The 18,136-nt window shown below is 36.5% G+C and overlaps 1 protein-coding gene across 1 annotated transcript in view; it reads right to left on the bottom strand.

Annotated features, from left to right (window-relative positions):
• ralgapa2 (Ral GTPase activating protein catalytic subunit alpha 2) overlaps positions 1–18,136 on the bottom strand; it is a gene marked incomplete at its 3' end in the record, with an annotated part of 79,826 nt that overhangs the window by 58,470 nt on the left and 3,220 nt on the right. Inside the window, 7 exon segments of the mRNA XM_014010883.1 lie at positions 313–451; positions 646–761; positions 860–1,040; positions 1,205–1,248; positions 3,735–3,792; positions 11,045–11,094; positions 11,274–11,384. Of these exon segments, the coding sequence (XP_013866337.1) occupies positions 313–451; positions 646–761; positions 860–1,040; positions 1,205–1,248; positions 3,735–3,792; positions 11,045–11,094; positions 11,274–11,384 (699 nt within the window).

Genomic DNA, 18,136 nt, shown 5'->3' with positions numbered 1-18,136 from the left:
ATTATAATTATTATTAACAAGATTATTTTTCAACCTGTGATAAAAGTTACTGGGTAAACTTGTATGTAAAATGTAAACATGACCAGCTTTTGTTAACTTTATCAAGCTTGCCTTTTGCTTTGTGACCACCGTTGTTGCTTAAATTAATACTCAAACCACAACCTCTAAAAAAAGTGTAGCATAAACTCAGATGTCATATATCAAACTGGAGCAACCTCTGAGTTGATGAATAGTGTAAACATTGAGTGAGAGAATATTTGAGACTTCAGAACAAAGATAATTATACTGTATGTATTCTGTGGTTTAGCTTACCTAATAAAGGCTTGTAGAGATTTGTGAGTTTGCTGAAGGAAGGGAATAAATGGGGAAGGTAGTATTTCTTGAAAAGACTGAAGAGAAACCTGAAGCCTGTGTCGAGATTTTCTTTGTTTTTCCATTCTAAACTGGAGGCCTGGAAAATAGACCGTATAAAGGCAGATGTCACATTCAAGAACAGGACATGGACCTAGTGTCGCTCAGGAGTGTCATTCGCAGTTTGAATAGAACTAAAAACAGCAGTTCTAAAAGAAAATTAATAAAAACTTCCGATATTGCCTCTGCAACTGGCCAGTAACAAAGTGTTCTTGTAATGACAGAGTTCATTACCTGAATAACCATATACTTGAGCAATGTTTCAAGGATGTAACAGGTCAGGTCATCTGCAGTTTTTTCTCCCATCACTGCTGGAACCAGTGGTGTAATCTCCTCAGGCACAACCTTGGCTGCTCAAATTTAAAAGATGGACAGACCACAGAAGAAAATAAAATACAATCAGAATTCCAAATATAAATTTTGCACAGACGCGTCTGCTTTGACTCACCATCTGGTGGGTTAGAAAAAGGGTTGTAAATGATAGTGTCAAGTGTGCAGGGTCCTCTAGAAGAGGGAACAGCAGGGAATCCTGGAATTAGACAGGCAAATATAAGGTACTGCTCCTCAGCACAGCTGTCCCTTAGTGCCTGCAGCCACAGCAGGAACAGACGGATTCCTTCACAGCGGATCTGGACAGAATAAGTGGTCGTTAATTTATACACAAAAAAGGTTAATTACAATAAATTAATGAACACAGGAATTTGTACACTCATTTTTAAGACCTTGTATGAGCCACAGTGAAGCAGGATTCTGCATGCTGGCATACAGAGTTATCGTGCAAAAAAGTACTTACTTTAAATGAATTTCCAGTGTGTAGAAGTTTTTTCAGAATAGAACCTAGTGATAAGAAATAGTGTATTAATTAAAAGTTTCAAATAAAACTCCAAATTAAAAAAAAACTTGAATGACAGGCAAAGACCAAACAAACAGCACAAAGTGACATTTCCACATAGACAAACTGACTTTGATAAGTCATCATAACAAGCCACTTGGTAAAGTGGTATGACTTCACATTTTTATTATGCAAATTTTAAAGACGGGGGTATTATGTAAAATCAACTTCTTTTATTTTAGCTTCAGATCATGTTCTAAAAATCAAAAACAGTGTTGTTTCGACTCGTTCATGCATGTTTGAGAAATCCTTGACTTTCCTGTAGTAGTCATGTGGAGCTGCCTAAACACTTGTTGGTACAAAACTCCTCCCCTGGGCCTCCCCCATACAGCTCCACCAGAGTAACAGCAGTGGAAATATTTCTTCACGGGGCGGCTGTGGGGAGTGATTACGGGAGTCACCGATGGAACCCTAACCGGCTGCCGGTTCCATCCCCCATTCCATCAGCTGTGGCTACAATGTAGCTTAGAGGATGACTAAGAGATATATGTATTTTAAAGCTGAAATGTCTTGTACGAGCCTCTGTAATCACTCCTGCTCTTCAGAAAACATTCTTTACAGGTCTGATGAGGGATCAGTCGAGTGAGTTTCAACTGTACCCTGAATAGCCATTTTCCAAAACGATATCCAATTTTGCTTCTTTTTCTTACAACAAAATACAATGCTCCTACAAAAAGTTGTAAATGGCATGAAGCATTGTTTTGGGGAGTGTCAGAAACGGTAGGATATTCTTAAGGAGAAAAAGGCCTATTCCAAGGCATTTAGATAGGATATGATGTTAAGTTAAATTTATTTTTGATTTGAATTTTCGTAACAACTGAAGAGAACATAGTTACTTGATTGTAGTATGGAAAGTGTCTGGAAAATGCATTATACAACATCAGTTGTGAGAAAAATGCACTGATAAAGGCAATCGTATTATGTTACATTCTGATGCTGTTATTTAGGATCCCTACAGTAATCATCACTGCCTTTTTCTGCATGCCAGGCTGAAATCCCACTGGGCCTTTGCTCTCCTTTATATTGCATCTGCCTGCATCTGAAACAGTCCAGCTAATATGTCCTGGTCTGTCTCAAGGACATCGCTGTACAATCTACACCCGGAAGCCTGTCTGGTCTGATAGACTCTGACCTTTTGTGTTGGTTGGTCTTGCACTATCAAGTTCATTCCCAGCTGTTCTTTAGTCCAGCTTTCTGTAGTAATACCGGCCACTTCCTCAGTCAGTCAGTCTAAAACATACCGGCACTTATCTCTCCATGATAGCTTCTCCTTTTCTGTACAAGGTTGGTGGCATCTCAGAGCTTTTATTTCTTATTCAGAACCAAAGGTCTCTCTCCTAATGTACTCTAGGATCTCGGATTCAAATACTTAGCATTACCATGACCTGAAGACTGATAATCTTCACCAGTACAGAAGAAAATATTAAGAAAGGTAAAATACTTGAGGAACTGATGCAACATAATGCCACTGGTGTGGTGCATTCTTGAAGGGCAAGTTAATTCCTTTAACTGGTAGTAATTGAATTCATTTTAAAAGTGAAGCGAAGTGGACATGTTTGTGAATTTATAAACATGTTTTTCCAGCCTTCAACAGAATGTTGGGTGCACAATAGTGCAATTGAATCTTTTCATACTCGTGAGTCTAGGGACAGAAGTGCTATAATAGAGTTTGTGAAACATCTGTGACCTTGCAATCTACTGTTTGAAAGGGACAAGTCATTATTGTCATTCCAGATACTCAAGGAATTTCTCAGATGGCACTGGTTTCTATCTGTAATGAAATTGGACGGAACATGAAATAAAAAAAAATGTTCGAGAGAGTTTTCTTGGCTCAACTATATAAATAATACTGCATCTTGACCAATGACACGTGAACTGAGGAGTGGAGAAGAAAATTGTGAGTGCAGCGAGAATAAGAGGCAACTTTAAACCTCTCACAATTTCTTGCTATGTGACAAACCAATTGAAGAAATTTTCTATGGAATTCATCCAGAGATGAGTCCTGATATTTGAAATAAGCTTGCAGAACTGACCAGTTTGGAACAATGATCTAAACAGGACCAGTTTAGTTACAGAAAACTAACCAACAACAGTTATAATTGGAGTTATTGCTTCTTGCAAAGGTTTTACTTTTTGGGCAGCACCAAAACTATGCAAGCATAATGAATTTACTTAGTTGCAAGTGTTCATTTGCATTTCCCATTTGCATTCTGTTCTAAAACCAATTATTTTCTCCTCATTAACAAAGACTTAGGCAAGGTTCTGATGATATTTATTTTGTCCTTAAAAGTCTCTCTGAGGTTATGGAAGATCAAAGAATTAAGATAAGACACGCAACATAAAACAGCTGTATGTTTTATAAAAAAATAATGGTGAGTGTCAGGGTAGTGCCATTAAATTAAAAGGAAACAAAATATTAAAAAGTACATACCTATACTGTGAAACTGCCATTTGTTGTAGATTTTCTCAGGCAGAAGTTGCAGAATTTTCTGATGAAAAAAGAGAGAAAGTAATGATTAATATATTGAAAATAAATAATTAAAGTTAAAATGAAAAAAAAAGTTGCAGCAGCAGAAGAGGATATATACCCTATATAAGATGCCATTTTTTAAATTAAAGTCCCTGGTAAACAGACTTTCTTTTAAAGATGAAACACTGTCATTTGTTTGCTAACAGTGGCAACAGGAGGTAGGAGTTCATCCTGTAACTGGTAGGTTGAGGGTTCAAACCCCGCTCCATCTGTCTCAGCCATTGGGTCCCTGAGCAAGACACTCCAACAACCTTGCCTGTGGTGATCAGAGGGTCCAGCGGTGCATTTACCATTTTACCATAGATATAAGTAAATAGATATATTTGAAATATTTACAGATTGGGTAACATGCTTTTTCTAAATTACTATTTTTATTATAACACTGCCTTTTGTGTTTTACCAAGCAAATTACATTACATTTTTCTATTTAAAATCTAAAAATATTAGGCAGATGAAAAAGTCCAAATTAATTGACAGTGCTGGTTTCTGCATCTAAAATCACAATAATTCTTTGTGCTCTTAAATGATCAACAGTCAGTAGCCAAAAATATATTCTACAATAAGGGAGATAATAGTTGAAAACAAGCAACTGTTTTATATTTCAATGCAGATGGGCTGAAAAATATTTAATAAATATTTTAGTGAAAAGGTATGCTAGTTTAGACAAGCTGTTGTCATTCAGTCTCATTTCGTTTCAATGACTCCTAGTAAGGATGTGAACAACTGGCACAAAAACCAGTAAGAACCACAACATAGTTAGGGTTCAACTTATCCAGATAGCTGAAACTGACTCTTCTAATAAGAATTTTATAAACCTGAGGATCAGTGCCTCCAAATCCAAGACCATGGTCTTGAGCCAGAAAAGGGTAGAGTGCTTCCTCCAGGTCGGGGAGGAGGTCCTGCCCAAAGTGGAGGAGTTTAAGTATCTCTGGGTCTTGTTCATGAATGAGGGAAGAAGGGAGCAGGAGATTGATAGGCGGATTCATGCTGTGTTTGCAGTGATGTGGGCGCTGTACCCATCTGTAATGGCGAAGAGAAAGCTGACCCAAAAGGCAAAGCTATCAAGAAGATTTACCGGTCAGTCTAATATTCCTAGCCTCATCTATGGTCACGAGCTTTGGATAGTGACCAAAACAACGAGATCGCGGATATAAGCGGCCGAAATGAGTTTCCTCTGCAGGGTGTCTGGACCCTTAGAGATAGGATGAGAAGCCCAGTCATCCAGGAGGGACTCAGAGTAGAGCCGCTGCTCCTCCATGTCGAGAGGAGCCAGTTGAGGTGGCTCGGGCATCTGGTTAAGATGCCTCCTGGATGCCTCCCTGGTGAGGTGTTCCGGGCACGTCCCACTGGGAGGAGGCCCAAAGGAAGACCCAGGACACGCTGGAGGGACTATGTTTCTCAGCTGGCCTGGGAACACCTTGGGATTCCCTCAGAGGAGCTGGCCCAAGTGGCTGGGGAGAACGAAGTCTGGGTCTCTCTGCTTAATGCTGCCCCCGCGACCTGACCCCGGATAAGCAGATGGATAGATGGATGGCTGGATGGATGGATATGGGTAACACAAATATGCCTACATCAAGTTTCATTCTAATACAAAACGGTAACGATAACCAACCAGCTTTTTATTGGAAAGTGGCCAATTCTGACCAAAGGAGTACCAAAGGTCTCCTCTTTGCTTCATGCTTGTGTAAAACCTTGTGACACAAGAGAGCACTCATCGCCTCAGCAGTAAACACTTTTTAACTCAATTAGTGCACCCTAACCTTTCAGCAGTCTATCATTATTCTTGAGTCTACCAGCAGGTTAACCAGGTCTCTTTGAAGAGAAGGAAAAAAGGCAGGGGTACAATGTGTGCAGCTGTGCAACCTTCGCTAGCTGATTTAATTCACAGCGAGCAACTAAATCCTTAGGGGTTCAATTTTCATCAAAGCCCAATCAATGACCCAATATGACTCTACAATTGTAATGGAGAGATCATGCCAGTCTTTTACTGCTCCTTACATGCAGCTCTGACCCTCTCAAACAGACGAGCAATGCTGGTCAGCATAATAAAAAGCTCATCTGCCCTAGACTGTGAGAAATGCAGAGAAGAGCATGACGGGAAAAAAAGTGCAAGACTGAAAAGATTGAGTCATCTGCAGCTACATGATGCTACAGGAGTATTTAATTTAAAAAATAGGAAATAAATGTTTGTAAGAAATGTGTGGTTTTATTTTAGAACATAACAAATCTTTACATGTTAAAAAACATCTGTTTATAATAAATCTTATATTTTTCAGGCGTTACATGTTATAACTAGTCTTTTTCAATTTATCCTATGACCCAGAAGTCATTCCATGTTAAGTGTAGCTTGTCAAAACTATACTCCACCACCGCCTCTTTACCTTTTTGTCCTCTAAGACAAAATTCTTGACATTCTCAGTAACAGCAGTGATATAAAAAAAATGCATCATTTTAAAGCGGTATAAGATGACATTCTGTATGGTTTGACTTCTCTCTGATCCACAGACATGATTTATATGCGTATACAGACATGTGGCTGCACATTAGTATTGATTCCATGAGGGATTATTACATCTCAGTAAAGGGGCTGTACTGGCCATCTTTACTGTGTCTCCTTGGGGCAGCAGAGACATATTCAGCAGCAGCACAGCAGGGAAGTCTTCTTAAGTCTTACTCTGTGTGTGTATGTGTGTGTGTACATACAGACAAAATAACACTGTCTTTCTTCTCACAGAATAGCCCCCACCAAAAAAAAAAATAATAAGGAGGGTAGAAAGAACATGTACAAACTAACTCAGAAATACTCCCCGTGGAGAGGGAAGAGACGAACCAACAACGAGGAATTTACTGGCTGATGTGAAGCAAACGCAAAGTCTGCTGGGCTAGAGGTTGGAGGAGTTACTCTAATCTGCAGCCTTGCACCAGCATAGAGATGGGGGCATTATTGTTGCACGACTGCAGCTTTAACACATTTACATGATCCGCACTTAGGTTTCCAGAGGCAGAGCCTGAGCATGACACAGAATATAGGTGGTCTACACAGACTTTCAGCGATCTCAGAAAAAAAGCTGTCCTTTATGTTGTTTAGGACTTCTGAGAACATGAAAGGATGACAAAAACTCTCCAGTTACTAAAACACTACAGAAACAATTACCACATCTACAGAAATACACCAAAACTACATACACATAATAATCTAATGCAGTGATCAGTGTGTGTAATTTGTTAATCCCAATAAAAATCACTATATCACTATATAAGAGCTTTCTTTTCAGCAAGTCATGCTATGTACAACTGTGTGGCCCAATAAAAGAGCTTAATTATTTGAAGTTTGCTCTATTTTTTTTTAGCAAATATCTTGTAAAATCCATTTATAAATCTAAACCAAAGCCAGGTCTAACACTTTTAACACTCTTAACTATCATCAAGAAATTCACACTAATTAGCAGAATTACGGTGCAGTTTTAATTTTCTAAAGCCAGCAGGGGGCAGCATCAGCACACAATCTCACTGCTGCTGACCCAGCTGTTCAGTGTCAACAGCTTTAGGCTGCTCTTTGGACTTTCTGAAAGCTGAACTGCATCAGAACACCCTGAGGTGAACCTGGAAATTCTTTTTACCACAGTGAATTTAAATAGAAAAAGTATGCTAATTTTAATGCTGCCTAAAATTAAAATGTTAAATTTGACTATATGAAAGCTGTCAGTAGAGACATCGAGAGTTAGAATAGGAATTTCCTCCTTGTGTGTAAAATGTGCAGTACAACTCAATAATTCAGATACCAATACTCACCTACTCATGTCATTTATTTTTAAAACCCTAACTACCTAACTACTAAGAATTAACCAGCCTTCAGGTCAAGACTTGTAATGCAGAACAAGTTCAGAAAACAGAAAATGTTAGGTTAAAATAAATACTAAATAATGTTGCAATTTTTTTTATAAAAAAATTCTTTAACATGACTGATCTTTGAAATAAGTCTGATTGAATTGCACCTGGCAGAAAAACTACAGGGGAATATTTGTAGGGCAAAACATGTATCAAATAAAGTCTAACAACATGAAATGTTGATGTCAAAAACAGTTTAAAATTAGACTAATTCAGTAACAGCTTACAAAAAAGGCTGGAGTTTTTAAAATGATTATTTTTCTTTAAACATAATACCCCAAAAGGCAATAAATAAAATGTTTAATCAAAAAAAAATGTAAACTAATTAAATGGCACATTTACGTTCAAAAATATCCATTAAAAGAAGAAGATACAGTATTTTAGATGAGGACATTCTCAGAAGGGATAACAAGGGACCACTGGAATGCTGAGTCAGATCCGAATGACAGACAAGAGGTCACGGCGAAGTCATATCCTGGAAAGAAAGAGGTCATGCAGATTTTCCTCTGAAGTTTAGTTGGTCCCAAGGCTGTCCCTTAACCTGTCCCACAACCTCAGTGGCACCAAGATAAACACTCACTCAGGCAGCGAGGGGTCATCAACAGTCATGCGGGAGCATAAACAAATCAGGAGAGAGTTCAAGGCTCAGAAGCTCAGTTCTGGTCTTGTGATGAAAAAAAAAAACATTTTAAAACCTAAACTGGTCTATTATTTTATGTAAAATCAGTATTTGTCAATAAAAATATCTTCCATGTACTTAATTCTCTAAGCAATGAAAGTGTTCAGCAGCAAGAGTCAACAAACCAATATCCTAAGTTCAACATGAAATAGAAAATTATTTCAAATGGAGACAGAAGTGAATCTTTTACAGAAGATCCATGTTGCATTTAACCCCTTTACATACACCCCCTTTTCTGAAAATACATCCTAACACGTCTATCAGCAATCCACATCTGGAATTTGCTTTTCCATAATTTCTCTTAATAACTGGTCAGCTTATAGTGCTGGTAGCTGATTCTCACCACACAACTTTACAAAGTCAAAACATTATTTCCCAACTAGAATGTCAAAACTCACATTCTGCAATTCAAAGACATTCAGGAGAATCCTATTTATAATTTGGGGCTTAGAATTTAAATATTGTAAAATATCATTTCCCAAGATGCACATTTTGTTTGTTGTACTTGTTGATTACAGCGAAGTATTTCAAAAACAGTTTCACAATCCCGTAGTATTTTAGACATGATGGAGAACAAATCTTCTCTAATTGATTTTAGCCACTTCTTTGTCATCAAACACACTGGACTTTATATTAAAAATAAAACAATTATTCTTGGCATCGAAACACGTGTTATGTTACACTTTACTTAACTTTTTATCAAAGCAGCAGCATACAGTAGATGTTCAATAAAAAAAGGTTGTATTAAAATATTAATATCACTAAGTTTTTTTCTTTTCCAATGCTTACTAGCAACAAATATTACACAGAAGTGAAGCAAAAATGCATACCAAGACCTTAAAATGATAAATGTTCAATAAAAAACATGCTTTGTGGGACTAATGGAAAAACTACAGACATCATGCAGGTTTAAACATTAAATCTGTTAGAACAAATGAGATTTTCACCTTTATCTTGTCGCTATTATACAAAAGGTAAGGTCTGTTATTGGTCAGTTCAGGTGCAGCTTCAACAGCTGCAGCTGTGGATACATTTGTCAGCTGACACACAGTACTGAAAGGGAACAGCAATGGCTGCTGGTAGAAACAGCATGGAGTGTTTATAGCATTTGAGGAACAAATATTACCCCTTAAGATACCACAGATGAGCATGGGAGATCACCCTCCCCACACCTTATCATCTTAAGAAGGAAAAATAATTCACACCTAAGCAAATCACAACAAACTATTTATTGTCGCCTCAAACAAATTTAAGTGCATAGGTGGGACTCAGATGATGGTGGGAGTGTATTTCTATCTGTTTGGTGGCTGAAGACCTAACTGCTGCTTTCCAGAAAAAAAATCATACAAAGAATAACAGGGGCAACAATGCTGAGCTGTGTTGTTCTTCTTAACCTGTCATAAACCATTAAAGTGTGTCAGCAAAGCTTTGTGCTGCAAAATGGATTTTGTTCCAGACATTATTCATTTATAGGCCACTCTGCTCTCTGGTCTGAGGCAAGCTGGGCAACGGCTGCAAAGGCTTTTGCCTTCATTTCTGTGACCAAAACTGATCAAATAAATTTGCATAAAGTATAAACTGTCATAACCTGTGATGATAAATACAGCACACGCCATTGCTTCAAATAAAAAGGGGAAACAAGCTAAAAACTTAGTTGTGTCAAAATATTGCTAAAAATTTTTACTTTAAATTTTATGTTCCTGTTTAATATTTTCTGGTTTAACCTGACCCATTGTAATAATATCAAATTAATGCCCACATATGATTCAAAATGTTTAATCTAATATGGAGTAAAGAGTAAGTCCATAAAGTCTGTCAGAGCTCAGGATCAAAGCAACTCTGTATCTGTCCTGTACACACCACTCAAAGTAAGCTTATCTACTCAGCACACGGGTGAAAGCTCACGTTGTCACAGACAGGGGCTAAAAGGGGACAAATGAGGGTTAAGCTGCTTTCAATATTGACTCCATAAATTTGAAAGAAGGACTGCAGGATTTATTTACAGGTCAGACAGCTGAATGTGTGCTAATAGTCAGGGTGGCTTTCATAATGCAAAGAGAAAAAAAGTGAATAAAGATCATTTAAGTGACCTTTTTACCAGACTATTCTAATCTTGATGGGTATTTTGATAAGAAGCTAAATAAAAAAGGTAAGGGTATAATTCAGAGCTTCGCAAAAATGTAACATACAAACACAGGAACACAACCCTGTCACCGTGTGTACAATTCAAACAAAACATATTGTTCAAAAAGGTACAAAGAGCCTCCCTCCCATTCTGATCTGCTGCTGTCTTTACAGAACTGCCCATAGCAAATGTAACCAGAGAGCTGATTGTTTGTACTTGAAATTTGATCTGCCTTTTCAGTTAGGTGAAAAAACAATGTCAAGGATTTTAACCTGCAGACCCAACATCTTGCACACACACACAGGATCTTTTAGATTTGCATACGCACCGGGGGTTTAAAAAGTGAGAAATTAGATAACTATAGGAAATGATTGAGATAAGACACACAATATCTTCCTAAATCCTAGCCTTTTTTTGAGGCAAATTCAGGAAGTAAGCAAAATTGCAATTCTGCACTACTGCAGTTATGATCCCCTGTTAGGCTGAATTTAAAACATCAGCAAAAAGCAGGTGACTTACTTCAAAAATAAAAAGGATAGAGTCCAGCTCCTCCCTTTGAGATTTGATCCCTGAAACACAAAGAAAGTTATTTTAGCATTCCTGCACTTACTGATGGGGAAAAAAATGGGGCAGAAAGAGAATAACCTTTGCAATAACATGCAGATTGGCAGAAGGAAGAGGGTTAACTATTAAACTACTGAAGGCTCTGGTTAACTTTTGAACGTGCAGCAAAATGTTTTCCACTTACCTTTTTGTTTTAAGTTGCTTTCCAGTGTAATGAAATTTTCATAGAAGATAAAATAAATCTGTGAGGAGTTGCTCTCAAAGAATGCTTTAAGTTCACTCTTGTCGATAATATCTGTAGAAAGAGAGAGTGAAAAAAATGTTTCAGTAAAAAAATAAAGACGTTTTATTCTATGATATCAATTTCATATTAGATTAATAAACTGGACAAAATGGGGTAAAGAAAAGGGGTTCAGGTACCATGAGATAACATTGTCACACCTGAAATAACTCCCAAACAATGCCGACTTAACCCCACTGAGAGTACTCTGTGATGAGCTGAACATTAATAGGTCCACCTCGGTTATTAACCTTTTTGTTTCCATTGGATATTTTTATTCCTCCTCAAGTAAAACCTTTATTCAGCATATAAGAAAATGCTTATTTGGAACATTGCTGAACGTGGTCTTCAACAGATAAAACACAAGATTACAGAAATAGATGGTAAAAGAAATCCCAAACGCATTATGTAAAGAAAGGCCATCATTTGCCATATTTTCACAACATGGGACGGGCTCGTTCTGAATAATTAAATGTAGGTCAGGGAAGAGTCCTGGCAAAATATCAGCAATTAAGATTCACCTTCTGTTGCAAATCTCACTCTACCACATGGTAAACTGGAGGACTACCAGAAGCTGTCCAGCTCCTGGGGAGTGCTGGAATGATGTGAGAAAGACTCAGACCTCTTATCTATGCCCTGAGACTAAAGCAAAGGATAATGAGGGCATGTGATGGGATAATCGAGTCAAAGACAGAACTGCTTTTAGATTTCAGTCTTGATGCCGGGAAATTTTGCAAAGCCTCATAAATGAAGTTAAAAGGTTTTTCACTTAACTGATAGGCAGCACATGTACTATAATACACAGTTACAGGTCAGACTGGACAATCAAACACACCAAAACTGACCTTCAAGCTCATCTTACCATCCTCTACCTCACCGGTGACTTGAATAACAACAAATCAGTGCATACTTTGTTAACCAACAGCCAGATGCTGACAATTAGTCCTCCTTGTGTTAATGTTCACATAGACACACATCAATATGATGGATGATTAGGGCAGAGCGACAAAACTAAATACGGAGTCTGTCACAGAGTTTAAGCCTTTTGATTCACTTTATTAAAAACTGATAATAATCCATAACTCAGTGCAAATTTGCATAACATGTAACGCTGGTTTCCAACGGGAAGAATTAGCCTCTCAAAATGATGAGATACTTAGGATTGATTTGTTAGTTAGCTCCTATGAAGCATCTTTTTCATAAACAAGTCTTTCTTCAACGAGGTTTGTTTTTCACAAAATAACATTTAGTCTATTTTTTCACTATTTTTAGCACATTTTGAGTAAGATCTTCACTCATTGTCCTTCACAGACTTCTCAGGTGTCCTCAGCATAAGGACAAAGAGACAGAACTTGTTTTCCAGGACTGGGAATGGTGGGGAAGACACAATATCCCCTGTACTAAACAAGGTAACCCTGTCATTCAATAGACACCAATTCTTCTGCAAGACTTCAATGTCTAAATGAAAGGCTTAGTAAAAGGTAGCTGAAGAAAGTCCAGGAGGAAACGTTGGCCTAAATTCTTGTGACTGAAGAATCTGACTAGTTTGTCTCTTTTCCTTAAAAAAGAGGCAAATTAAATGTCGAAATTTATCATTTTAAAGCTGCAAAAAAGAACCACCCATGCTTGGCTTTATTGAAGTGTGAGCAGTGAGCACAAGATTAGCAAAAGAACAGACAATAATGAAGTGAACATCGCTTCTATCCAGAAAATTATTTTAGTTGATCAAGTGGTGGATGAGATTGACTCTGGATGTTTCACTGAATAAGACTAAACTCTGGAAACACTTCAGCTTGTGCTCTCGCATTTTATGTTAAAAATAAATCAAGTCAATAATTTAGCACTAATGTATTGGATCACATCATGCTGGAATTCAGATTAAAAGTGCTACTAAGTATTAAAATGTGGACAAAATATCATCATTGGCATTTTGATCGGATTCAGTTGGTTTTTTTTGTTTGTTTTTTTGTACGTTTTTGTAGAAATTACGGAAGTTTGTTTGACAAGGCCTAATGAAGCAGACCGGTTAGTGTGAAAATCTATAAATTAATACTACATGGACAAAGAATGGCATTTAAAAAGCAGGTCTTGCCTTGCACAATAGTTTTCCAGATAAAGTGTTCATTTAGTGGCCCTCGGCTGTTTTAAACACAGTGAAAACTGCTATTCTGTTGATTAACTATGAATTTTTGAACATTGGGGGGAGGAGGGGGGGTCCTGCTGACATTGATAACCTAATGATTCAATGATATGCAATCTTTTGCTTTTATACTGAAGCCAAAAACACTTGCAATGACAGGTTTGGGTTGGGTGGCACAACTTTCCATTGTGATTTATTTCCTGTTAACTGCCAAAGATTGGCACTTCTTCCACCCTCTTGTTGGAAAACCAGCTGGAAAACAATAATGTGCAGCCAAAGCTGGCATTCATTTGAGGATAAATGATCACCTCAATTTGTTTAAATGCTTTAAAAAAGCAGATATTATTAGGTCATGGTCATCTAGAAAAGAAAACTGAGTAAAACGAACCAATCATATTTGCAATAATATTTTCCAGTGCCTGGAAATACCAAGTGTACATTTTGAATTAATTACTTTATCTACATAAGGTCTCACTGTGTTTTACTACACTTCTAAACCAAAAAATACAAACAGTGGTTTTAAAATACTACACATTACATCTTGATGGCTTGCTTTTAATGCACAACATTACATGAGTAAACCAGAAAAAAAAACTTAATCTTGTGGGTACAGTAAAATAATTTCATCTTCGGCTGATTAAATAACATGCCCTGTTATTTAATTGAATGTTTTACTTTTATTAAACTAGGATAACAAGGTCTGCGTGATACTGCTTTGGACTCTATTTTAGTGCTTGCTGGGAAAACCAAGCTGAAGCCTCGTCAAAATATATTTGTCAAACAGCTATGCCCACCACCATATCTTCACCTAATCAGCACGTGGCGCATAACTCACAATGCTCAAAAAACATTTAAGTCTCTGGGCAACTTCAAAAATATGTGTTTTATATCACTTGAAGCCTAATCATTACTATGCCATGTCATACACAAAACCAGTCTAATAGTGCCTTTGATTAGACAGATTCATTTGCATTAGCTCTGGGCTAACTAACACTGCAGGTGCACTATATTCTTGCCAGAAAGGAGACGCAAGAGTAAAGACTGATGTGATCCTTTGGCTGCATGCTGAGGAAAGACAGAGTACTCTTTAAGAAATGCCTCTAGGGTACCAACACGGAACAAGAAAACAAACAAGGTAGATGCTAATGTAGATGCTAACAGAAGCACCATTGATGGAACTTTCCATTACGTATGGTTACCTAAAAACTGAGGGCCATAATCCAGTTGTACTTAGCTTGCATCCTGGAAACCTTCGTGGGAATTCTTGGAGTAGATTTATTGTCATAACTTTTTATGCAGTAAAAAGCAGAAAATGGACGTAAGCATGATTAGTACTGTCAACTGTATCCTAACCTTACCTAACCTATAAACTGCATTTTCCATTGTTTTAAGTTGGTACATTAACTGAAACAGTGATAAACACAGGAAACAGCATTGCATTGCATTTTATACACAACTAGTATATTAAGAGTTATGTAGTATCATGCTTTTTTCACCTCCTGAGACCCTGCTTCTCATTCGTCACATGGAACATCAGCTTATGTTTTTCTGTTCAACTGAGGCATGTTGTCCTTATTTAAAAAGACTGTTTAAATTTGTAAGTTTTTATGTGTTTTCATTTTCTAACATTTAATTTTTTATTTAAGTCAAAAGCAATGTTTGGCATTATAAGGTCATTAATCCCAAACAGCTATTGCAAAAATAAAAGTGCAAACCTAATAAAATCTAAGGACTCAGGGGGTGGTCACAGAAAAGATAAACATATAAAGCTATTCTATTAGTTTAAAAAACGGTTTATTTGATTCCCACCCACACTAAAGGTGGACTTCTTTCAAAACAATATAGTATTCTGACCTCAAAGTTCATAAGCACTAGTAAAAAATGTTCAAAGGTTCATTTTCACATCAGTCATGGTGAATGTAATTTCATTACAATGAGACTGTGCCAAACAGTACACGGGTGTGCCTGGGCTTGTGATAATTGTCTAACTGTGTAACAGATTGGGACTTAAATGACGGCACAAAACACAGTGTGAAACAGTCATGGCAGAACTGGCAATGCCTGACTTTATCCCAGTCTGAGTCTAAATTTGACAATTTTGCTACAGTTCAGTAGGTATATTTGCTATAACATAACAAATGTGATTTAGTATCACACTACATTTATCAGCCTAGATCTTCTTCTAAAACATCTCTAAGAGGCAATCTGCTTCACAACAAGTCAAAGCTGTTTTTTCTTTGGCTTTTAATCCTCTGAAGATTACCAGAAGTGTAGGCTCTCAATGAAACAACATAAAATGTAAATCCACTTTAAGATCATTGCAGACAAAACAAAGTAAACCATGGGTGTTTAGGTTTGGGTTTCAAAAACACCATAGGTAAACAGGACAAGTAGACAAACTGGTTTTCTACTGGGTGTTGTATAAAAGTTATACAGACATCATTCTTATCATTGCATAATGCAAGTGCTGTATTAATGTTTGTAGCTGACTAGCAGGCCAGTAATGAAAAGAAACAAGGATTTCATGCAACACCACATGATATGTGTTGTGTTTATAGAAATTGGTTTTAAATAAGCTGTAAAAAACGCAATGACCGTAATGACTCAGAAAAAAAGAGACCAAGAAGACTTAGCACAAGTCTATACTGCCTATATATTATGAATCTGTTTAGAACATGGCAAAAACAATTCTTTCCTCGCTAACACCTAAAATTTTAAAATTAAATTGATAAAAATATTGAAGATTTAAGTGTTCCTGTTAATCAAACTTGAACTATAGATCTTTGATATATTTTCACACTAGTTTAACATACCTAGGGCACTTAAAAACATTATTTCCTACAGAAGTTACACATTTTCATATTTTTTTTCAAAATTATATTTATAAAACATACAAGCCATAAAACGTACAGCACTGTATAAGCTTTTAGATCACTCAGTAGAGTGTCCTCCAGGAAGACTTGATGTGAACCAGCTAGCCTCTGTGTATTTCCATGACTAAATTTGCTATTCTAATGACTTTAGGGATTGTGGCACAGGGCTTCTTTGTCCAAGCTGGTGGAGCTTATCTTTAGCTCTACCAACTTGGAGACCATACACGTTAACAAAAACAAAACAAAACAAAAAACAAGGATGTAGAAAATAATATCTATACAGTTAAACAGTATTTTATTTACCTCTTTTTTGAATACACTGGTTTGCAAAAATCTGGAGACAAGTTTTTAAATCTATATTGGTCTGAGTGAGCCAGACTTCCTTGCAATAACKAAGTGTTCTTGGGCTTGAGAATTTAAGGCAGAGTATTCCAGAGAAAGAATAGCATTTCTGCACTATTAAATTCAAAAAAGCATACAAGTCAAAAATTTATTCTTTATAATATATATAATGATATTGACTTATTAATGAAAGACAGAAAAAAGAGAGAGAGACTGGCTCTTATCCGAGCTCACGGACATCTCTCCCAACATTTTTCATTGCATCTCCAGAAAAAAAATGTATGTAATAAAATTACTCTGCCCTAAAAATTTCTTGCCACCACCTAACAACAACAAGACATCTAAAGCATGTGCAGTTTTTTTGTGCAATTAAGGTTAATTTGGAGCTCAAGAAATCTCAAGCGGAACCAAGCAGTTAAATGCTAAATATGAAGGTACAATAAATATTTTCTTCATATTTTTTTTCTTTTACGCAGCACTGGCATCTTAAGTAATAGATACAATACCTGTAGATTCTAGAGATAATGATTATTGTATGTGTTTTGCTATGTACATACAGTCAAAAGGCTTGGGGCTATATAGTGCAAATAAAATTTAAAAAATCATTTTATCAAGTTGAACTTGACATTACATACATATTAAAATATTGGAAAAATTACAAGTGGCAAAACTCCAGGAATATTTTAAGAGTTCTTCCAAGTGATGGTTATTTGGAATCATACATTTAAAGTCTTAATATCACTGATTTTGTTTAAGTACCAAAGATTAGAAATAGAGACTGATAATTATCACAAGTCTAAGCTGAGCATTTTACAAAAAAAAATAAATAAAAAATAAAAAGACAACTGTGAATCAGGAGTTGTGTTAAACTGTTCAAGTTCACCACAAAAAAGTCCATTTTGAGAGCCCCTTCGTTGTTTCTCTTAGTGTTTCAGCTTTTGATCTGATTAGAACTCTAATAACAAATAAAAAACAGCTCAATCTGAACTCAAATACCTACAACCAAAAATACAACTATTATCACTAGCAACAAATCCAATATATGCACTGTTGTTCCCATGCAGTTCAACAACACAAACCAACTGGTTATGTTTACACCAGCAGAAAAGGACAAAAGTAAGAAAACAAAAGCCATGTGTGATAAATCTTCTGTTTAGTTGACAAAAGAGATTAAAATATTATTTTTTCAGCCAATTAGCCCACAGTGAAGTCTTCACAAAACAAAAAACTTTGAGCCAGAACTGCTGACTTTGCAAACAGATCTCAAGCTGTATGAAGAAGTGAAAAAAAAAAAGAAATATTGCCTTCAATAAGTCCTCCACACAGTACCATTGGAGTATCTTCATTTCTACATTTACAAATGCTTTGTCATCACATACAGTGTGTGTGTATATATGTATATAATATATATA

This window comes from Austrofundulus limnaeus, unplaced genomic scaffold, assembly GCF_001266775.1.
Source record: "Austrofundulus limnaeus strain Quisiro unplaced genomic scaffold, Austrofundulus_limnaeus-1.0 Scaffold2, whole genome shotgun sequence".
Classification (NCBI taxonomy): domain Eukaryota; kingdom Metazoa; phylum Chordata; class Actinopteri; order Cyprinodontiformes; family Rivulidae; genus Austrofundulus; species Austrofundulus limnaeus.
This window is presented reverse-complemented; position numbering and strand designations above follow the sequence as displayed.